This window comes from Hyla sarda, chromosome 4 (assembly GCF_029499605.1).
Source record: "Hyla sarda isolate aHylSar1 chromosome 4, aHylSar1.hap1, whole genome shotgun sequence".
NCBI classification, from domain to species: domain Eukaryota; kingdom Metazoa; phylum Chordata; class Amphibia; order Anura; family Hylidae; genus Hyla; species Hyla sarda.
In genome coordinates, this window is record NC_079192.1 from 174,704,398 (window position 1) to 174,728,840 (window position 24,443).

The window sequence follows — 24,443 nt, forward strand, 5'->3', positions numbered from 1 at the left end:
CTGGGAACTGTACACAGAGCACTTTGGACCTATTCAATACTTTAACTGTGTGTGAGGAGAAAAGGTTATCATAGTGAGTATTGATTCCAATGTCTGAATGATGTTTGACTTGGATTCCCATTCACTTACCTTTTTAGAATTAACAGAACTGCTGTAGGTCAACAATGTTTGTCTGTAGTAAAACTGATCCCAAATACAGTGGTCCCTCAAGTTACAATATTAATTGGTTCCAGGACGACCATTGTATGTTGAAACCGTTGTATGTTGAGACCAGAACTCTATGGAAACCTGGTAATTGGTTCTAAAGGCACCAAAATGTCATCCAAAAATAGGAAAAAGTGAGAATGAAAGAAAAATAAGTAGATAACTAATATAGATGAAGCAAGTCCTTATATATATATATATATATATATATATAAAAGTAAGAAAGATCTGCTGGGAGCGGTAAATCACTGTCTATGTCAGTTTTTCCCAAGCAGGGAGCCTCCAGCTTTTGCAAAACTAAAACTCCCAGCATGCCCGGACAGCCAAAGGCTGTCCGGGCATGCTGGGAGTTGTAGCTTTGCAACAGCTGGAGGACCCCTAGTTGGGAAACGCTGGTCTATGTAGAGGACAGGAGCTTCTTCGGGTTCCTGTACAGAACACGCAATGTCCTAAAAAAGTAACATGGAGTCGCCCTCACCTGGTGTCCAAAGGAGCAGCTAACCCTGGTACAGGTAAAGTGTACAGAACATGTAATACCTTCCTTTACTGTAGGGGGCGCTACCAGACACCAGTCAGTGCAGGCACTTCAGTAATACAGAGTACAGAACATGTAGTACCTCTCTGTACTGTAGGGGGCACTACCAGACACCAGTCAGTGCAGGCACTTCAGTAATACAGGTAAAGAGTACAGAACATGTAGTACCTCTCTGTACTGTAGGGGGTGCTACCAGACATCAGTCAGTGCATACGCTTCAGTAATACAGGTGTTTTGCCAGTAAATTGCCCATTCTGATTGGTCAGATCTTCCGGCCATTGACACGTTTCACAGATCTGGACTGTCTGTACATTGTATGTTGAGTCTGGTTTCAACTTACAATGGTCCAGAAAAAGACCATTGTATGTTGAGGCCATTGTAAGTTGAGGGATCACTGTACTATCTGTCAGGGATTCTTTTTACTACTTATACTACACAACCTCATAAATATGTCTAACCAAGTGCACCTTTCCCTTTCGAAACCAAATACTGACCAAATATGAACTTCCTAAATATGTTTCACTTCCTATATCTGGCTTATTACTATTTAGTTACTATTTAGAAATGGAGTAGTTCAGACTGTCCGGATAATAATAGTGTTGTGCAGAACTTGCAATGCGTCTTTTCTTCCCAGTTAGAATGTAGATTACAATGCACTTGCCCAGCATTTATAACAAGCAGAGGAGAAGCCAATGGTCTAAGGGTATGTTCACACCGCAGATTTTACGCAATTTTGCAAAAATTCCATTCAGCAAAGCTTGCTGATGGGAATTGTGGCTGATTTTACGGTGGAATTTCTGTGTCTTGTATTTTTGGGGAATTAAAGTGGTACTCCACTGGAAAACACTTTTTATTAAATCAACTGGTGCCAGTCAAAAATCAAGGAAGGGTGGAGCCAGCACTGTTGTCCTTATTTGTTCCTTGCCTTCCATGGACTTTTAACTTGGATTACAATAAAGAAGTACCTTTTTTACACAGTGCTGGCTCCACCCTTCCTTGATTTATGTCTAGTATCCAGAGGCTGGCCGTGCACACGCTGAATCAGGTGAGCTGAATTCCTACTTTTTTCATTAGATTTGTAAATCACTTTCATTTAAAAATCTTTATCCTTCCAGTACTTATCAGCTGCTGTATGATCCACAGAAGTTCTTTGCTTTTTGAATTTCCTTTCTGCCTGACCACAGTGTTCTCTGCTGACACCTCTGTCCATTTTAGGAACTGTCCAGAGTAGGAGCAAATCCCCATAGAAAACCTATCCTGCTCTTCACAGTGCCTGACATGGACAGATGTGTCAGCAGAGAGCGCTGTGGTCAGACAGAAAGGAAATTCAAAAAGAAAAGAACTTCCTGTGGATCATACAGCAGCTAATAAGTAGTAATAGAAGTAGTTTACAAATCTGTTTAACTTTCTGGCACCAGTTGATTTAATACATTTTTTTTTCCAGTGGAGAACATCTTTAATGGGACTGCGGAATCTCATTGAAATCCGTAGGCATGGGGAACATAGCCTAAATAATGAACATATGCAGGGATTGCTCATGCTGGATAAAAGTAACTGTGTGACCCAGGGCTGCTAGAACAACGTATTGCGGTCCCAGTCATCCATGCCCCCCAGTGCCATCTTTAGGGTATATAAATAAAAAAAAATGCTTTGTTTCCTATCCTTAAATGGACCCTGTCAGATTCTAAAACCTTTCCAATATATTTCATAAGAAAATGTTATTTCCTTTTTATAGAAATCATGGCTTATAAAATCATGGGTTTGTCCAAGCTGAAGCACAGGCATGGACAAAGTCCAGTAAGTGAGGGTGGGCTAGCACTACTCTGTGCTCTCTCCTGTCTAATAGGACAGAAGCATGCACAGAGGAGTCCTGTCAGACAGGCGAGAGCACAGAGCAGTCCTGTCAGACAGGCAAGAGCACAGAGGAGTCCTATCAGACAGGAGAGAGCACAGAGGAATACTATCAGACAGGAGAGAACACAGAGGAGTGCTATCAGACAGGAGAGCACAGAGGAGTACTATCAGACAGGAGAGCACAGAGGAGTGCTATCAGACAGGAGAGAGCACAGAGGAGTACTATCAGACAGGAGAGAGCAGAGAGGAGTACTATCAGACAGGAGAGAGCAGAGAGGACTACTATCAGACAGGAGAGAGCACAGAGGAGTGCTATCAGACAGGAGAGAGCAGAGAGGACTGCTAGCAGACAGGAGAGAGCCCAGAGGAGTACTATCAGACAGGAGAGAGCACAGAGGAGTCCTATGAGACAGGAGAGAGCACAGAGTAGTGCTAGCCCACCCTCACTTACTGGACTTTGTCCATGCCTGTGCTGCAGCTTGGACATAGGCATGATATTATAAGCCATGATTTCTATAAAAAGGAAATTACATTTTCTAATGAAGTATATCAGAGGTTAATTTTTGGTAAGATGTACAACATATAATAAGTTTTTGTATCCGACAGTGCCCATTTCAAGCAACATGGTATGAGACTATCTTTGGTGTGTGATAATTTACCTCTAAATAGTCAACTTCAGTGACAGTCAGGAAGGTGATAGGACGCTAGCTAGTTCTAGCACCATCCTTTTTCAGGTATGCCTTACTGCCATTGACAATAGCGATCAAGTCTGCAGTGTAAGTAATTGCTTACGGATAAAAATGGCAATAAGAGATGCCAGCGGCCAGCAGCAGGAATAAGTGTCTAAGTGCTGCAACAGTTGGTAATTTTTTTTTATTTCCCATTGAATTTGTGCCCCCCCTTCTAGCTGCTTTGCCGCCTGCCTACCCAAAATTTCATCATAGCATGTTCTAGTAATGTTTATAGTATTTTAATTGTTCACCTACTCCATAAGCTGAGATACTTATCATTATACACAAAATGCAGTCCTAGACTTTAGTAATACATTCAATTCTGCTGTATCTGTTGGTCCGTGCACTCTGATTCATTTGGTGCATTCTTAGTAGGTTATTTGTAAACTAAATTAACCTACTGGTTCAGTGATCCTGAACAGAGATACCTGATGCGTCACCCGGTAGCATTCATAGTGAATGACCATCGAACAATGAAGTAGTTCTGAACTGTTGTGTATGGGGCCTGTACGATGAAGAGTAAAGTAAGTTAGCTTATTGGCATGCAAGAAAAGGCTGTGAGGTAAAGAATATCTCTGACTGGCTCTAGTTTTAGCACAATGCTCAAAAGTTTCTTTTAGTGATCGTATGTCTGTGGCACTTTCCGTGTTGAAACGACAAGCTGCAGTGTCTCCCCACTTAAGAAAAATCTAATATTTGTTGCAAACCAAGAACAATGGGAAAAAATCTTCACACGTGTCACAATAGAATAGGACAGGTCATTGTCTTGGTATTCCCTGGTCTTTATTCTAAGTATATCCTGAATTAACCTCTCGTTTACATGAATCGTCTTTATGCATAGTATGAGAAGTACCTATTGACTGACTAGACTACCAGAGGCAATGCCTCAATATTAGGAAGTGCTTGTCTTGGTTTTTCTTGTTTCTCTTGTGTTATTCCACCCAGAATTGTACATTGCAAAACAAAAATGATTCATTTATTTTTTTAAATTTTTTTTTTACATTTTTGCGTTTGCAATACATACTTATTAAAAAGTTTACTTGTTAAAAAGGTTCTTGCTAGAGCTGTAATTTCTAACCTCATGTAATTTTATTGTTTTCCCAATTGTGTTTTACAGGTGTCCCCCCACTGACGGGGAACCGTCCATACTCCTTCTGATGGGACACGGAGTGCTGCCATGTCAGAGGTGGGGGGTGGCAGTGGGCGACGCCGCCTGCTGGATGAAGACTTCACTCTGCAGGTTTATCCCGGCAGCATCTCCCCAGATGTCATCTACTGTCCAGTGCCCGCTCGCTGGCACACCACAGCTGCTGATGTCATTGATGCTGTCATTACGGCACTGCGCTTGGACAGAGCCAAGTGCTATGTACTGGCTGAGGTCAAGGAGTTTGGTGGAGAAGAGTGGATCCTTAACCCTACTGACTGTCCTGTGCAGCGCATGATGCTGTGGCCCAGACTTGCCTTAGAGGCTCGTGGGTCTGGAGAGGACTATCGATTTCTCCTGAGGGAAAAAAATGTGGATGGCTCTATCCACTATGGCAGTCTCCAGTCTTGGCTAAAAGTGACAGAAGAGCGCAGGCGCATGGTTGAGAGGGGTTTCCTTCCTCAGGAACAGGGACCGGAATGTGAAGACCTATGTGGATTGCCTGATCTAAGTGAGAGGACATTGCTTGAGACTCTTAGAACACGATTCCGACAAGAGAAGATCTACACTTATGTTGGAAGTATTTTGGTAGCAGTTAACCCATTCCGTTTCTTACCAATCTACAACCCTAAATATGTGAAGATGTATGATAACCGAAGGCTGGGAGACCGGGAGCCTCACATATATGCAGTGGCAGATGCTGCTTACCATGCTATGCTCCGTCGTCAGTGTAACCAGTGCATTGTGATTTCTGGGGAAACAGGCTCTGGAAAGACTCAAAGCACAAACTTTCTTATACATCATTTGACTGCTCTTAGCCAGAAGGGATATGCTAGTGGAGTGGAACAGATAATTCTTGGTGCTGGACCTGTGCTGGAGGTAAGGATACTATCTGTATCAAACCATGTTGCAAACATATGGAGCATAGCACTGTATATGTTTTCCCCCCTTTTTTTTTTTTTTCGTTTTTTTAATTCAATGCAGTTTCAAAAATTAATGAAATTTGTTTACCATTTGTTTCATTTATTCACTTATGTGCATTCTTTTACTGTACTCCACAAACACATGTAAATGTGTGCTCACACATTCACAAAAACTCTACCTTTAAGTCTGGGGCTCCACAGCGACTTTGGCTGTGGGACTTGATTGTGGTGGTGTATTGCGATATAACTGCTGATGCTGGCGTTCTTTTTAAGCATATAACTTTAAGGACTGGAATCCTTATATTTATTGAAAACAAGAAATTTACATTTTTTATAGCCTTCCAGTTCCTAGTCATGCTTCACATTAAGTTACTCAACTATAGAGTGGTTATAGAGGAGCATGTATATGGTTAATGCTAGTGGAGAAGGTATCGAAGACAAGAGTCTAAAGTGATTTGAGGCAACAGAATGCTGCAATAGGCATAAGGAAGCAACATAATATAATAGTATGTCAGAGCCTGAACTAAAGGCATAATGCCCCTGGCTAACTGCTTCTTAGTAGTAATATGTTTGCTTCTTCTAGTTTATAGGAGTGTTTGAGTACACAGTGACATGTTTTATAGGCTTTGGCACAAATGTAGTACTAAAAACAAAAAGTGCCAAAATAATTATTTTGTATTCCATTTAAAGGGAACCTACCATATGCCTGATCTGCATGTAGTATGTAAAATAAATATAATCTGATGGATATTATCAGGAGAAACTGAGCAGATTGGTAGTGTGAAAAGTTTTTATTACATATATAATTATATAAAAGGTAAGTGTAGCAGTGATGATACCTTTATTGGCTATCTGAGAGGAACATTTACAGCATGCATATTTACAAATAGAAAGCAAATAAGATCAACTTAGTTCTTTTATCAGTGTTGGTGTAAAGAGATGGATACTACAGTTAACCTCTGGAAATGTCAGAGGTGATCACACTTTGCTGACCGGCCAAGTGGTAACGTGACATAAATTCACCGGACCCAGCCCGCATCTCATTTATTGGAATGAGCCACCCGGAGTCAGATAGTGACTCCTGTCGGCTCATTTTTGCACCATATCCTGGTTTGTTGCTGGACTGAAAACCGCAGCATACCATGGTTTTCAGTCCGGCCACAAAACCGCATACAGTGCAAAAATAAGCTGACCGGAGTCACTATCTGAGTCTGGTCGACCAAATGATCGAGATGTGGGCCGGGTCCGGTGACCGTATAAAGAAAACGTTGTGTGAATGCGCACCCTAAAGAGGTCTTGAAAGCTTGCAACCTTATACACCCAATAAAGGTATAATCACCATTACACTTATCTCCTATATTTCTAATGCTAACATGGTGCCAATTTTCAACATATATATATTTATAATTTGTGCTCGGGGCTTCACACTCGTGCTCGTGATTACAACGGTACTCACACCTGTATGAGAAAACATTAAACTTAACAAAGCGGTCAGATATGTGCCCATAACCGCGACATTGGGCAAGGCTTTAGAGGACATGCCCTGTAATGGATAAATTGAAAAAAGGAGGGTTGGGAGGGGTCTGCAAAATGTCATTATATACCCCCACCCCCTACGCACAACTCCTTAACACCCTGCCTTGTGTGTGTGTGTGTGTGTGTGTGTGTGTGTGTGGGCAAATATACTCACTCCTCTCGCACAAATACAGCCTGATAGGGGCTTCACACTCGTGCTTGTGATTGCAACGATACTCACAAACCTGTATGGGAAAACATTAAAACTTAACAAAGCGGTCAGATTTGTGCCCATAACTACGACGGAGGGCAAAAAGTCAACCTGGTAAGATAAATAACATAATTCATAATCATAAACCAATATCACAATAACTAACACAAAACCCATTTGTAGACTAACTTGAGAGACAGAAAAGTAGAATCTGCCAACTAGCTGTCCTAGTTATCGATGCCTAGTACCCAGGAGCTATGGTAAGTCACGCCCACTCTGAAAGAAACTAGCCGGCACTGAAACAGAACCATGCTGACATACTAACTGATATATGCATCTTTAACATACTTACTTATGACCTGATGGCAAGAGTGAAACCAGCATAATCTAAAGCTATCCAAGTCCCTGCTATTAAGAGGCAAAAATAAACTGTTAGCAAAATGATACAAAATAACAAAACTACATGACAGACCTTTGGTGGTAATCTAGTGGCGACATGTTGCTTATAAACCAAATTACACTCGAATAAGTACCTTACGTGAGGACTAAACCATACGTTAAACTGCCAAGCTTACGACTCAAAACTGGTCTCCTGGAGTGACATCCCGCTGCGAGTGAACGATCCCTTCATCGCCATCATGCCTGTAGACATGACTGGTCTTTTCGTAACCATCATGCCTGTAGATGTTACAGGTCTTTGCGTAACCATCGTACCTGTAGACATGATGGGTCTTTTCATAACCATCGTGCCTGTAGAAGTGACAGGTCTTTGCATAACCATCGTGCCTGCAGATGTGGCAGGTATAAAAGGTAAACAACCACCTATATGTCATGATGTTGTTGCTCTGAAGATGTGTCAGTAACAATAACTACTCAGTGCATCCCCCTGCAGACGAGGCAGGTATGACGGGTATACAAGTGCTTATGTGTCGTGAGGTTATAGCTTTGAAAAGCGAGTCGGTAACAATAGCTACACAGTGCCCCCCTCACGCACACGAGGAAAGCATGATGGGTATACCACCGCTTATGAGACGTGATTCTGAAGACATGTCAGTGATAGTAAACTACTACGTGTGTGCCCCTGCAGACATGGCAGGCATGTCGAATACCATGATGTCAAAAACTATTAAGATTACTAAGTGCATACCCTTGGAAAAGGTTGTGAAGTAGAAGCTTAGTTTAACATGAGAAGCTGCTCTAAATGCTAGCAAATGAGTGCGACTGACTTGGTGATGTATGTGATACAAATGGTGTTGTTAGTAAGTATAACAATCAGCTGTAATAATAATAAATACCCGGAACTTCCTCTAAAACTAACAGACATGACTACACAACTGGAAACATACACGTGATTAAAAAAATGTCGGACACATGTGTGGCGTGACAACTACAGTAGTGTAAGTATGCTATTTGACGTATAGATGTTATGACGTGGTTAAAAGTATGCTAGCATGCACAGTAAAATTATGGACTTATAAGTGATATGTAAGCTAAGCACCTTTTGTACTGTATAAACGCTGTGTGGGACTGCACAGTGTAAAAAACACAAACTGCTATCAAAACTCACAGTATAGTAACATAAATTGCATGAATGCCTGGAATATAAGCTATCCAGTTATGTTCCGTAACAATCCAGTATGAATGCTATGGATGTAAGAACCATATAAACCCATGCACATATGTACCGTGAATCATATGAGCAAATACCGTATAAATGATACGAGCATAGTACCTTGAACAGCTTGGATCGTATGTACAGCAGAACTACTATAAGTGTAAGCACAGTATAAACTATACGTGTATGTGCCGTTTTTTGCAGCCTAAATGCTATGAATGTACGAACCATGAGAGCGTATGAACAGTAAAAATGCCATGCGTGTATGAAATAATATAAACACAATTGGCTTATAAACAGTGTAAATGCAATTAGCTTATAAACAGTGTGCTATGAACGTACGAACAGTACTAATGTCGTGAGCGTATGAATAGTATAAATGCCATGAGCGTATAAGCAGTATAAATGCCATGAACGTATGTAAATGCTAAAAGCATATGACCAATATAAATGCCATGAACGGTATAAATGCCATGAACGTATGAAACCGTATAAATGCCATAAGCGAACAGTGTGAATATTATTTGCGTATGAACAATATGAATGCCATGAAAATGTGAGCAGTATAAATGCCCTGAACTTATGAACAGTGTAAATATTATGAGCGTATCAACAGTATGAAAGCCATGAGCGTATAAGCAGGATAAATGCCATGAACATATTAACAAATATAGATGGCATGAGCGTGAGAACAGTATAAATACTATGGGCATATGCCCAGTATAAATGCCACAAAACTATAGACAGAATAAATGCAATGACTTTATGAACAGTAATAATACGATGAAGATATGAGCAGTATAAATGCCCTGAATGTAAGAAAAACAGTATGAATGCCATGAGCGTATGAGCAGTATAGATGCCATGAATGTATGAACAGTATAGATGGCATGAACGTAAGAACAATATAAATACTATGTGCGTATGGGCAGTATAAATGCCACCAGCATATGGACAGTATAAATGACACAGCATATGGACAGCATAAATGCCATAACTATATGAATGTATAAATGGCATGAGCGTATGAACAGTATAGATGTCATGACCGTATGAACACCACAGCATGTGAACAGGTGAATATTATGGGGAAGATTTATCAAAATCCGTCCAGAGGAAAAGTTGCTGAGTTGCCCATAGCAACCAATCAGATCGTTTCTTTCATTTATAAAGAGGCCTGTGAAAAAAAGGAAAGAAGCAATCTGATTGGTTGCTATGGGCAACTCAGCAATTTTTCCTCTTGACAGGTTTTAATAAATCTCCCCCTATGAGTATATGAACAGTATGAATGCCATGAACGTGTGAGCAGTATAAATGCCCTGAACATAAGAAAAACAGTATGAATCTTATGAGCGTATGAACAGCATGAATGCCATGAGCGTATGAGCAGTATAGATGCCATGAACGTATGAACGGTATAAATACTATGCGCGTATGGCCAGTATAAATGCCACCAGCATACGGACACTATAAATGCCATAACTATATGAACAGTATAAAAGGCATGAGAGTATGAACAGGTATACAGTCATGGCCGTAAATGTTGGGACACCTGAAATTTTTCTAGAAAATTAAGTATTTCTCACAGAAAAGGATTGCAGTAACATGTTTTGCTATGCACATGTTTATTCCCTTTATGTGTATTGGCACCCAGTGCCAGAGGCAGCAAAATAACCCCAAAACATCATTGAACCTCCACCATATTTCACTGTAGGTACTGTGTTCTTTTCTTTGTAGGCCTCATTCCGTTTTCGGTAAACAGTAAAAGGATGTGCTTTACCAAAAAGCTCTATCTTGGTCTCATCTGTCCACAAGATGTTTTCCCAGAAGGATTTTGGCTTGCTCAAGTTAATTTTGGCAAAATGTCATCTTGCTTTTTTATGTCTCTGTGTCAGCAGTGGGGTCCTCCTGAGTCTCCTGCCAAAGCGGTTCATTTCATTTAAATGTCAACGGATAGTTCGCGCTAACACTGATGCTCTCTGAACCTGCAGGACAGCTTGAATATATTTGGAACTTGTTTAAGGCTGCTTATCCACCATCTGTGTAATGGAGCTGGATGTGGATCCTCTAACCTGTGTGGCTGATGACTCGGACTGTATCTGGGAGCGGAGTCTAAGGTGCCGCTGGTCTTCACCAGAGCCCGCCGCAAGGAAAACTCTACCCAGGGAAGCAGATAAACCCAGCAGAATTGAAATGGCGTAGATAGTCTCCCAAGATCTGATTCACCCTCTGAACCTGTCCATTAGATTGAGGTTTGTAAGCCGAGGAAAAATCCAGCTTAACTTAAAGGCGTGAGCACAGGGCCCGCCAGAATTTAGAGACAAATTGGACACCTCGGTCAGATACTATATGGGAAGGAAGTCTGTGTAAGCAAAAGATATGCTGAAGAAAAAGCTTAGCAGTCTGTGGTACTGAGGAAAGTCTGGGTAACAGTACAAAATGAGGAAGTCCCGCTGGTTTGGAATGAGGGGTCTTGTCCCAAGCACAGACTGGTCAGGACCAGACAAAATCAACGACATCCCGTTTTAAGGTAGGCCACCAGTATTGTCTGAAGATGAGCTGTAGGGATTTACAAATACCAGGATGGCCGTCCAGAAGAGGAGAATGTCCCCATTTCAAGACTCAGAGCTTCAAACGGGGAGATACGTAAGTCTTTCCGGGAGGCAGATGCTGAAGACTTGCAAGTGCTGCAGAGATTAGACGTTCAGAAGAAATAATATGCTGTGGAGGAGATTCATGGTCATGCACATCAGAGGACCTGGAAAGGGCGCATGCTCGTAAATTCTTTTCCGCAGGACGGAAGTGGATGTAGAAGTCGAATCTGGAGAAAAATAAAGACCACCAGGCCTGCTGTGAGTTGAGACGATGGGCTGTCTGAAGATAGAGCAAGTTTTTGTGGTCTGAATAAATAGTGACCGGATGTACAGAGCCTTCCAAGAGGTGACGCCATTCTTCTAACGCCAACTTAATGGCCAAGAGCTCATGATCTCCGATGGTATAGGTTTTTTTTCTCAGGGGAGAAGGTTTTAGAGAAAAATACACAGGTTAAAGTTTTCCCCTTAGTAGACTTTTGTGTTAACACTGCACTTGCTCCAACTGAAGAAGCATCCACTTACAAGATAAATGGTTTGTTAGGATCGGGTCTAGATAGAACAGGAGCTGATGCAAAGGCGGACTTTAACTGTTTGAATGCTTCTTCAGCCTCCGGAGTCCAGACTTTTGGATTAGCAGCCTTCTTGGTGAGTGCAACGATGGGGGCAACCAGAGTGGAATAGTGAGGAATGAATTGCCTATAGTAATTGGCAAAGGAAGTGCTGAATCGCTTTCAGACCAGTAGGTTGTGGCCAGTCCAGAACTGCGGATAACTTGTTGGGATCCAAACAAGTGAGAAAGAAAGGGACGGCTACTCACTCAGTTCCACAGTGTCTTTATTCCAAATCAAGGGTGCATGGGACTCACACAGGCACATTCACAGCTGGAGCGACGTTTCGCGTTTGCATGCTTCTTCCGGCTCACAGTGAGCCGGAAGAAGCGTGCAAATGCGAAACGTCACATATTTAAGCGTGGAGAGGTGATATTCATACCTAGGGAAGCCTCTCCCACGAACCCTTGGTGCGAGCGTTTCCCTGTGACTGAGGACGCAGAGGACAATCTTTTAGGAAGTGATCTGCACTGGCGTAGTATAAGCACAGATTCTCAGTTCGCCGGCGAGTTCTTTCCTGCGGGGTCAGGCGAGACCGATCCACCTGCATAGCCTCCACTGCGGGAGGCAACGTAGAAGGTTGCAGTGGCTGCTGGAGGACAGGTGCCAGACGAGGAAAGCGCCGAGGTCGTGCAGACTCTTTTTGGCGTAGTTCCTCACGTCACTCTGAGAAACTGATATCAATCCGGGATTAGATGGCAATTCCCGGGCAGCGAGGACATCCTTGATATGACTTGATAATCCTCTTTTGAAGGTGGTGCAAAGAGCTTCATCATTCCATGCTAACTCCGATGCGAGGGTATGAAACCGAATGGCATACTTGCTCACAGAGGAGTTGCCCTGAGTAAGACTCAGCGGAGGAAGCTCAAGCAGGTTCTTCAAAGACACCCGAAATTCGGTGAGAAACGCCTGGAGATTGGTTGTGAGGGCATCACTGCGTGGTGTTGCCCAAGCCAAAGCCCTTCCAGTTAAAAGACTGAGGATGAAGGCCACCTTTGCTACTTCCGTAGGGAAGTCATCCACCATGAGTTAAATGTGCATGGAGCACTGAGTAACGAAACCACGACAGGACTTGGGATCCCCCTCATATTTCTCAGGAAGAGGCAGACTGAGTCTTGATCTGGAGACGACTGCAGGAGTGGGAGGGGCCACCAGAGCAGGAGGAGGTTGTAGTTGTGGTGGTTGTTGCTGTGCAGTTAGCAACTGCTGCATCATGGCGAATACCTGGCTAAATTGCTGTGCCTGCTGGGCCAACTGCTGTGACTGGAGCGCCACGATGGAAGCGAGATTCGGACTATCAGGCAGAGGAACCCCAGCGGGATCCATGGCCGGATCTTGCTGTAATGGAGTTGGATGTGGATCCTCTAACCTGTGTGGCTGATGACTTGAACCGTATCGGGGAGCGGAGTCTAAGGTGCAGCTGGTCTTCACCAGAGCCCGCCGCAAGGCAGGATGGGCTTGCTGTGGCAAGTGACACCAAGGTCGCTACCCCCGACACGGCTCGACCACACAGGTAGCTGGGCAAGGCGAGGCACCGAAGGATAAGGCAGTAGTGTAGTCAAACGTAGCAGAAGGTCAAGGCAAGCGGCAAAGGTGCGGAGTCTAATAACGTAGCGGAAGGTCTGGAAACAGGGGTAAGGCTAACAGGCTATAAAGGGTCGCTTAATTTCTGGCTAGCGGTACTGAAGATCCGGAAGGGAAGTGTGGGAGGTGCAGGAACTTATAATGTGGTTTCAGGTGCAAACACTAATTATGGGCGCACTGGCCCTTTAAAATTCAGAGCTCCGGCGTGCACACACCCTAGGAGTTGGGGACGTGCGCTCCGGAGCTGAGACACAAAGGCAGCGGAGCGAGGTGAGTGACGGGCTGCGTCCCGCGATGTGAATCCCAGCCCCGACAGCAGACGGAACATTGCGCTCATGGCCGGACCTTGCGGCCGGAGTGCAGAGCGTAACAATTTGGACTATTTTGCGTTGACACTTTCATCAATATTTCTCTTCTGTCCACTCCCAGGGAGATTAGCTACAGTGCCATGGGTTGCAAACTTCTTGTAATGTTGCGCACTGTGGACAAAAGCAAATCTAGATCTCTGGAGATGGATTTGTAACCTTGAGATTATTAATATTTTTCCACAATTTTGGTTCTCAAGTCCTCAGACAGTTCTTTTCTTCTCTTTCTGTTGTCCATTCTTAGTGTGGCACACACACACACACACAATGCAAAGACTTAGTGAACTTCTCTCCTTTTTATCTGCTTTCAGGTGTGATTTTTATATTGCCCACACCTGTTACTTGCCCCAGGTAAGAAATACTTAATTTTCTTGAAAAATTTCAGGGGTGCCAACATTTACGGCCATGACTGTAGATGTCATGACTGTATGAACAATATAACCACCACAGCGTGTGAACAGTGTAAATGCGATGAGCGTATGAACAGTGAATATTGAGTGTATGAACAGTATGAAGGCCATGAGCGTTTGAACAGTATAAATGCCATGAGTATAATAACAGTATGAAACCAGGACCGTATAAACAGTATAGATACCATGAACGTACGGACAGTATGAAACGCCATGAATAATATAACTGCCATGAGCATAAGAAACAGTATAAATGCCATGAGCGTAGGAACTGTATGAATTTCAAGAGCGTATGAACAGTATAGATTACATGAGCGTAAGAAATAGTCTAAGTACTAAGGGCGTGTGACCAGTATAAGTGCCATAAGCATATAAATAGTATGAATGCCATCAATGTATGAAAGCCATGAGCGTATAACCAGTAAATGCGTATGAAACTATATAATGCCACAGCTTATGAGCAATGTAAATGCGATAAGCCAATGCACAGTATAAACTCCATGAGTGAATGCACAGTATAAATTCCATGAGCATATTGGTCCCTTTTTTTTTTTTTTAATCTAAAACCGCATGACGACAGAATAAAACGCTACAAGGGTGAGGCTACAAGTGTACATGGCATTTAAAGGAGTACTCCGATGGTAACCTATTAGGGGGGAAAAGAAGCATGAATCAAAGTTATATAACATTGTAATGTACTCACGTTGTTAATGTCGGCTTCTTCCCGGACTTCTCCTCGCTTTTCCATCTGGCCGGAAGCTGGGTCCTCTGATGACGCTTGACCGCGTCTTCCTCGCGATCCGGCGCCATCTTCGCCCGGTGACTCATCGTTCCCATGAGTCACTGCGGGCTGTGCCGGCCTCCCAGCCCGGAGTCGGCTACTCCTCCAAAGTGAATTTATTCTGCGCATGCGCAGTACTACGCAAGTAGCGTAGGGCTAACGCTAGGCTCCTATCGCTGCCTACATTAGCCCTACGCTATTTGCGTAGTGCTGCGCCCTCAAAAAAGAGGGATTTTTAAATGTACTAATTTGGTTTAAAAGTTTGCGTTTTTATTTTATTTTTTTAAAGTGCAACAACCCACAGAATAAAGAACATGTCATTTTTACCATAAATTGTACGGTTGCGGTTTTCTGTTTAATTTCCCCACACAAATAGTATTCTTTTGGTTGCGCCATACATTTTATGGTAAAATGAGTCAAATTTCATGTCATTACAAAGGATAACTGGTCGCACAAAAAACAAGCCCTCATACTCGTCTGTAGATGAAAATATAAAAGAGTTATGATTTTTAGAATGCGAGGACGAAAAAACGAAAATTCAAAAATAAAATTGTCCTGGTCCTTAATGGGGTTAAACAGGTTGCACGATAAACAAATCCTAACACAGGAACCAAAATAAAGTCCTAGGCTGTCTAGCCACTAACTACGCAACACAGTCACTGTCTGCCAAATGGTGGGCTAATCCCTGCAAAATTAAAATATATATTCCTGCAACCTTACTCACTGTTAACACTTTACGGTTTCTTATGTACTCCTCAGCTGGCCCGTCCAACTGTCCCTTGCACTGGGGAAAGAGTATTTCACTCGTGTTACGGTGACGTCACAGTCTACTCTGTATGGGTCACTCACAGCCCCCCCTGTGTGTATCCTGCAAGGATCCGTGCCTCTCCTTTGCAGCTTGCCTGCAGTCTGGGGAGAGTGCAGGCTATGCTTCCTGGCCTAGCTAAATCAACTCCCTCCCTATTAATCAGCAACCAGATGAGGGATTCTGCTAGCCTAGCTAAAGAAAAGCACCCTTTCACTGCCTCAGTGCCAAAATATTTAACGATTTGCTGCTATGGTCTATGGTCTGTATCAGACTGATTGTTCAACGTGACAGATTGCAACAGTTATGAGTGAAGTGCGGATATATATTTTCCATTATTATTATTGTCATTACCATATATGTGATTTGGTTATCTGTTTGTTATGCATCGTTGTTCTTTCATGCGGTAAATGTGGCCAATGAGGTATATATCACTTGATACATCACATGACCTCTATTAAAGTGTAAAGATTACTGTGTATTCTAAGCATGACTAACTGTGTCAACGTCTGAAATGTGTGACTGTTCACACTACCTGTGTTATGACTTTTAATCAATAATTCTGGACATCTTACTGCATTTGTTTGCCCTTCCTTTCAAGTTGTCTTCAAGGTTCTGCCAAGCATTGTCTGTGTCTTGGAGGAGACAATTGAGGGGTGAAATGATTACCTTTGTGCTACACTATTTATTTTGCACTACCACAATAAAGAATACTTAGTATTCAGGAAACAAGTGTTTTTGCATTTGTGAGGTGCTTTGGGTACTTACATATAGTGATTTTTGAGAATCTCATAAGGTCTTTAATTCTCTCATTTGTTTCCTCTTATCATTGTCCATTTTAGGCTTTTGGAAACGCTAAGACATCTCAGAACAACAATTCCAGTCGATTTGGAAAATTCATCCAAGTCAACTATCATGAGACAGGAACAGTGCGGGGGTAAGACAGTCGGCCAAATGCAGTGTGGTAGTTGGTTGTGACTCTACTTTTATTATTGTAAATTTATTTACCTTGTGCGTATACCTGTGTTTGTTAGGCTAAGTTTCCACTTGGTTTTTTTTCTGTCAGTTTGTGGATAGTTGCCACTGCAGTTTTTGAGCCAAAGTCAGAAGTGGATCCATAAGGGAGGAGAAGTGTAAGTCCTTCCTTTATATGTCCTATTCCTTTTGAATACACTTCTGGCTTTGGCTCAAAAACTGCAGTGGCAGTTTTCCAAAAACTGCCTGAAAAAAAAAACAAGTGGAAACTTAGCCTTAAAGGGGTACTCCGGTGCTTAGACCTCTTATCCCCTATCCAAAGGATAGGGGATAAGATGCCTGATCGCGGGAGTCCCGCAGCTGGGATAGGCGATAAGATGTCTAAGCACCGGAGTACCCCCTTAAAGAATGACTTTCATTAGTTATTGTGTTATCACTGTAAGCTTGTGAGAGCGAAGTTCCCAACATTGTTCCACAATATTCAGTGGTTAAAGATAATCTGTCTCTCTGACCCACCTTTTAATATGATGAGAACATAATTATGATACCTTGATAGGGTTATGCTATTGGCTATACAACTAAGCTGCCCCCTTCAAAGTGCAAGGAAAGGAAAATAAAGTATTTGATTGTCTTAAGGTATACCATGATTTCTGTTACATGATACTGTTTTACTGATATTGTTCTTGTGGCTTAAGAAAGAAGCTGTAAAATAATAAAGTACCCTCATGACAGTATCCTTACCTCTTCCATGCTCCAGCACTCCCCTGCTGTCCACTAGCAGGAGGTTTGTGAGTGGCGGTGTTTTGCCGTAGAATGTATTTTGCCATTGAATGTGTTGGTGTTTTGCCGTAGAATAGGTTAGCTGACTCTTTCCAAGGGATTTTCACACACTGTTGCTGTTACGCCGAGCGCTCCGGGTCCCCGCTCCTCCCCGGAGCGCTCGCTACACTCTCCCCGCTGCAGCGCTCCGGTCAGATCCACTGACCCGGGGCGCTGCGATTCCGCTTCCAGCCGGGATGCGATTCGCGATGCGGGTAGCGCCCGCTCGCGATGCGCACCCCGGCTCCCGTACCTGACTCGCTCTCCCTCGGTCCTGTCCCGGCGCGCGCGGCCCCGCTCCCTAGGGCGCGCGCGCGCCGGGTCTTTGCGATTTAAAGGGCCACTGCGCCGCTGATTGGCGCAGTGATTCCAATTAGTGTCTTCACCTGTGCACTTCCCTATATCACCTCACTTCCCCTGCACTTCCTTGCCGGATCTTGTTGCCATTGTGCCAGTGAAAGCGTTTCCTGTGTGTTCCTAGCCTGTGTTCCAGACCTCCTGCCGTTGCCCCTGACTACGATCCTTGCTGCCTGCCCCGACCTTCTGCTACGTCCGACCTTGCTTCTGTCTACTCCCTTGTACCGCGCCTATCTTCAGCAGCCTGAGAGGTGAGCCGTTGCTAGTGGATACGACCTGGTCACTACCGCCGCAGCAAGACCATCCCGCTTTGCGGCGGGCTCTGGTGAAAACCAGTAGTGACTTAGAACCGGTCCACTAGCACGGTCCACGCCAATCCCTCTCTGGCACAGAGGATCCACTACCTGCCAGCCGGCATCGTGACAGTTGCTGGTATTTTGGCCCATTCCTCCATGCAGATCTCCTCCAGAGCAGTGATGTTTTGGGGGCTGTCGCTTGGAAACACAGACTTTCAACTCCCTCCAAAGGTTTTCTATGGGGTTGAGATCTGGAGACTGGCTGGGCCACTCCAGGACCTTGAAATACTTCTTAGGAAGCCATTCCTTTGTTGCCCGGGCGGTGTGTTTGGGATCATTGTCATGCTGAAAGACCCAGCCACGTTTCATCTTCAATGCCCTTGTTGATGGAAGGAGGTTTTCACTCAAAATCTCACGATACATGTCCCCATTTCTTCTTTCCTTTACATGAATCAGTCATTCTGGTCCCTTAGCAGAAAAACAGCCCCAAAGCATGATGTTTCCACCCCCATGCTTCACAGTAGGTATGGTGTTCTTTGGATGCAACTCCTCCAAACACGGCAAGTTGAGTTTTTACCTAAAAGTTCTACTTTGGTTTCATCTGACTATATGACATTCTACCAATACTTCTCTGGATCATCCAAATGTTCTCTAGCAAACTTCAGATGGGCCCGGACATGTACTGGGTTAAGCAGAGGGACACTTCTGGCACTGCATGATTTGAGTCCCTGGCGGCGTAGTGTGTTACTGATGGTAGCCTTTGTTACTTTGGTCCCAGCTCCTTGCAGGTCATTCACTAGGTCCCCCTGTGTGGTTCTGGGATTTTTGCTCACAGTTCTTGTGATCATTTTAACACCAGGGGGTGAGATCTTGTGTGGAGCCCCAGATTGAGGGAGATTATCAGTGGTCTTGTATGTTTTCCGTTTTCTAATAATTGCTGCCACAGTTGATTTCTTCAAACCAAGCTGCTTGCCTATTGCAGATTCAGTCTTCCCAGCCTGGTGCAGGTCTACAATTTTGTTTCTGGTGTCCTTCGACAGCTCTTTGGTCTTCGCCATAGTGGAGTTTGGAGTTTGACTGTTTGAGGTTGTGGACAGGTGTCTTTTATACTGATAACAAGTTCAATCAGGTGCCATTTATACAGGTAACGAGTGGAGGACAGAGGAGACTCTTAAAGAAGAAGTTACAGGTCTGTGAGAGCCAGAAATCTTGCTTGTTTGTAGGTGACCAAATACTCATTTTCCACCATAATTTGCTAATAAATTCATAAAAAATCAGACAATGTGATTTTATGGATTTTTTTTCTCATTATGTCTCTCATAGTTGAGGTATACATATGATGAAAATTACAGGCCTCTCAACTTTTTAAGTGGGAGAACTTGCACAATTGGTGGCTGACCAAATACTTTTTTGCCCACTGTGTAAATGTGTGTGTGTGTATATATATATATATATATATGTATGTATATATGTGTATAATAACCCCCCAACCAGGGTGCCTCCAGCTGTTGTAAAACTACAAGTGAGCATGCTGGGAGTTGTAGTTTTGCAACAGCTGGAGGCATGCTGGTTGGGTAGTGCTGATATATACATCATGGATAGTGAGGGTTATTATATATATATATATATATACAGCAGGGGGAAAACTGTGGAAAACTGTTATTCAGTCATGGTATGGTGGTATTGTTCTGGTATGGCATTGTTATTCAGTCACGGTATGGTGTTGTTATTCAAGCACTGTATGGCGGTATTGTTCTGTTCTGGTATTATGATGTTATTCAGTTATGGCATGGTGGTATTGTTCTGTTCTGGTATGGCGTTATTATTCTATCACGGTATGGTGTTGTTATTTAATCACTGTATGGCGGTATTGTTCTTTTCCGGTGTGGTGGTGTTGTTATTCAGTCGCTGTATGGCGTTTTTGTTCTGTTCTGGTATGGCGTTGTTCAGCCACGTTATGGTGTTTTTTTATTCAATCATGGTATGGTGGTATTGTTCTGTTCTGGTATGGTGGTGTTCTTCAGTCATTATATGGTGGTATTGTTCAGTTATGTTATGGGGTTGTACAGTCATTGTATGCTGGTATTGTTATGTTCTTGTATGGTGGTGGTGTTATTCAGTCATGGTATGGTGTTATTGTTCTGTTATCGTGGTGCTTCTCAGTCACGGCATGGTGGTTTTGTTCTCTTATAACCTTGTTATTCAATTATGGTATGGCGTTATTGTTCTGTTCTGGCATGGTGTTATTCACTCACAGTATGGCGGTATTCTTCTGTTCTGGTACGGTGGCTTTATTCAGTCATGGTATGGCAGTGTTGTTCTGGTATATGGCATTGTTGTTCAGTCACGGTAAGGCAATATTGTTCTGGTATACCATATATATATATATATATATATATATATATATATATAAAAATGTATATATATATATATATATATATATATATATATATAAATAATCATTACAATATTATAGAGGGGGGGAAACTGTGGAAAACTGTTATTCAGTCATGGTATGATGTTATTGTTCTGTTCTGGTATGGCAGTGCTATTCAGTCATTGTATGGGGTATTGTTCACAAACAAATGGGGGAACACAGACTAAGGCCATGCCGGACTAAAATATGTTTTTTAGATTAAGGGCCAGACCCCCAAGGGTTTTTCCTAGAGCAGCAAAAATCCTAGCACCAGAGGATCCCCGCTCTCATCGGGGCAAAGCTGTTGTCTCTGAGGCAGGGGAATAGCAGGGGCTTCATGCAGCCTCCTTATCCCCACTCCCCCTGCAGCTTCCTGCCCGCCCCACTTTAGTGGAAACGTCTAATGGACCCCCCTGTATGTTTAATAAAAGTTGTTAGCCCTCGAGCATACCCCGAGCTCCCAAACCGCTCCCTGCCTCAGCTCCCATCTCCCCTTCCCAAGGGCTGCCTCAGCTCGGGTCCCCCGAGCATTCCCCGCGGGGATGCAGCAGGGATGTAGCGGACACATTCTACTACAGACCCCACTGCTGCAGCTAAATGTAGTACAAAGAAATTAAAAAAAATAAAACCCTGGAGAAACTTCCATCTGTGGCCTAATTAATGAGATAGCAGAAAGGGGAAGTATGTTTAAAAGGAAGTCCGACAGAATAGTTGGTGAACTCCCCAGAAGACAGCAAGGTGGCTGTAAGGGGGGGGGGGGGGGGGACAGGGGTCCTAGTGAGGAACACACAGCCCGAGCTGTGAGTGGCCCCAACAGTGAAGTGGACAAGACAAGTAGTCTTAGCACACACAGTAAGAGATTGCAAACGCCGTGTGTGAACAGTGAGTAGAAGGTTGCAGGAGGCATAAGTTTAACTGGCCGGGAAAAGCCCACCAATCAGGGCATGCTGGATTGTTTAGTTAGTGACTAGACGGTCTAGGGTTTTGTTTGTTCCTGTCTTATGTTTTTATTTATCCTGCAACTTGTCTAATAAAGCTGGCAAGGGGCGGACTTGCATTAAGTACTGTTGTTTTCCTGATGATTTTAGTGGAAACGTGTCCTGTGGCAGTGTCAAGGACGATCCCAGAGCTATCCCCTGGGAAAATCTTTACTATATATATATATTATAAATAGATATATATTTATATTATATTTGTGTGTTGTATAGGTGTGTGTGTATATATATTTATTTAGAGCTACAACGATTAATCGATAAAATCGATTAAATTCGGTAACAGGATTCGTTGTCCGCAGCCAGGAGGCTGCTGTAGTCAGGAGAAAGTCCCGAAAATCCCACAGCAGCCTCAGTGACAGTGAGTGACTGTGGAAATTATATCGCCCAACGCCTGGGACATGCAGTTCCAGGTGCCGGGCAGGTGAATTCTTCAGGCCCAAATGCCTGAGGAATTCACATATAACGGGGCAAACTGTTTTACCCTGTAACTAAACTTCTATAGGCTGCAGCAAGCTGCGCAGGACAACAGCGTCCCGGTGTAGGCACGTGCGATGACGTCACTCATCGAGCGCACCTCCGTCCGGACCGAGGATGCGGTCCAGTACCAACAATGACCGCAGAGCCCATGATCCTGCCGGAGCGCACATGGGGGCGGAGGACAGGTAGCAGGGGATCAGAGAGGAGGGGAGGTTTGATAATAATGTGGTACAGGAGAGGGGAGGGGGTTGGGCTGAAATATCATGACACGAGGGGCATCAGAGGAGGGGTATAATGACAAAGGGCATCGGGGGGGGGGGGAATATAATGAAAGAGGGGGCATCAGAGGGGGGGGGATATATTGACACAGGGAGCATCAGAGGGGGGGGGGGGGTATATGACCCAGGGGGCATCAGAGGGGTGAATATAATGACACAGGAGTCATTAGAGGGGGGTGGGGTATAATGCCACAGGGACCATCGGGGGGGGGGGGGGGGCAATATAAAGGCACAGGGGGCATCAGAGGGGGGTAATATAATGGCCCTACTTAATAAAGTTTGTGCAGTACACACAGCTTTACCCATCGGGGTATGTGCGAGGCATTGCACCCTTGTGCCTGTAGTACAGACAAAAGGGTGCAATGCTCTGCACATACCCCCATGGGTAAAGCAGTGTGTATGTAGTACATATACACTGCTATACACAAGGTAGCATGTGCAGAGCATTGCATCCTATTGTTTGTAGTAATACAGAGTCTTTTCCTATTGCTATACCAAAAAAAGTTTAAAAAAAATTTTTTTTTTTTACATATCGGATACTGCCGCATGGCTAACTGTCTGAACTATTATAATTAAATGTTAGTAAATCATTAACATTTTAATTTAATAGTTCAAGTTACCCATGTGGCAATATCAAATTTATGCTGGTTTCTGTACAGGATCATTAATAATGATCCTGTACAGCAACCGGCGTAAGCATAAAAAAAAAGAAAAACTCAGAAATTGTTGCTGTTTGGTCACATCACATGCTAGAAACTTTTAATATGGCCATTGTGCATCATTTTTCAAGTAGAATCAGCTGAACCCCTTTTTTTTGGCATTTAAGTTTTTTCCGATTAATTGATGAAATATTCGACAACTAATCGATTATTAAAATAATCGTTAGATGCAGCCCTATATATATATATATAGATAGATAGATAGATAGATAGATAGAGATATATATATATATATATATATATATATATATATATATAGAGATATATATAGATAGATATATGTGTGAATATATATATATATATATATATATTTATTTAATTTATTTTTTTACTACTTGTTTACATTTTCGATTTCTTTGTACCACATATATCTGCAGCAGTGTGGTGTGTAGCAGAATGTGTCTGGGGATCGGGGCATGGAGAGACAGCGGGGTCTGTAGCAGAATATATCCGCTACATCCCTGCTGGGTCCCCGCGGGGAATGCTCCAGGGACACGAGCTGAGACAGCCAGCGGGATGAGGAGAGGGGAGCGGAGGCAGGGAGCAGGGTTGGAAGTGCGGGGTATGCTCGGGGGCTAACAACTTTTATTAAACATACATGGGGGCAACGGGGAAACATCAGAGATCAGAGCCAGGGGGATGCGCTCTCCCCTGGCTCTGATTGTGTGGAAGGAGCAGGCAGGAAGCTGTAAGGGGAGCGGGGGTAAGGAGGCAGCATGAAGCCCCTGCTTGCTGCATGAAGCCCCTGCTCTCCCCTGGCTCAGAGACAGCAGCTTTGCCCCGATGAGAGCGGGGATCCTCCCCACAGCTCTACCCCAATCTCTGTGCTCTCACAGCGGGAGAGTGTGTACAGAACATCCCGCTGTGTGAGAGTGGAGGATCAGGCACCAATGGTAGGGGACGGGTGTGCGCGTGTCAGCCAATGACCCCCGCCAGGCACAAATGGTAGGGGGCGGGTGTGCGCGTGTCAGCCAATGGGGCTGTGTTAGTCCAGTAAGAGCTGAGTCAGCTAACACATTCTACGGCAAAACACTTAGAACATATTTAGCTGTCTCTTCAGCAGAATCAACTGATGGACAGTCGTACAATATTGGCAGTTCTGGACAGTCATGCCGATTCCAGGGAGCACTGTTTTAGTGTTAAAGCATACCTGTTATTTGCAAAACCTTTTTCTTTAATGTACATAATAATAGTTATATATTTGTCATATCCTTTGGTTAAAAAAATTATAT

General features: G+C 43.5%; 1 protein-coding gene across 4 annotated transcripts in view; it reads left to right on the plus strand.

The window, feature by feature from the left end:
• The window catches only part of MYO9A (myosin IXA), a 182,646-nt gene that overhangs the window by 38,971 nt on the left and 119,232 nt on the right, over positions 1-24,443 (plus strand). For all 4 annotated transcript variants that reach the window (XM_056572794.1, XM_056572795.1, XM_056572797.1 and 1 more), the window contains exons 2-3: positions 4,442-5,347; positions 16,722-16,816. In XM_056572794.1, coding sequence (XP_056428769.1) covers positions 4,502-5,347; positions 16,722-16,816 — 941 coding nt within the window. In that variant the 5' untranslated portion in view covers positions 4,442-4,501. The remainder of the gene's footprint in view (positions 1-4,441; positions 5,348-16,721; positions 16,817-24,443) is intronic.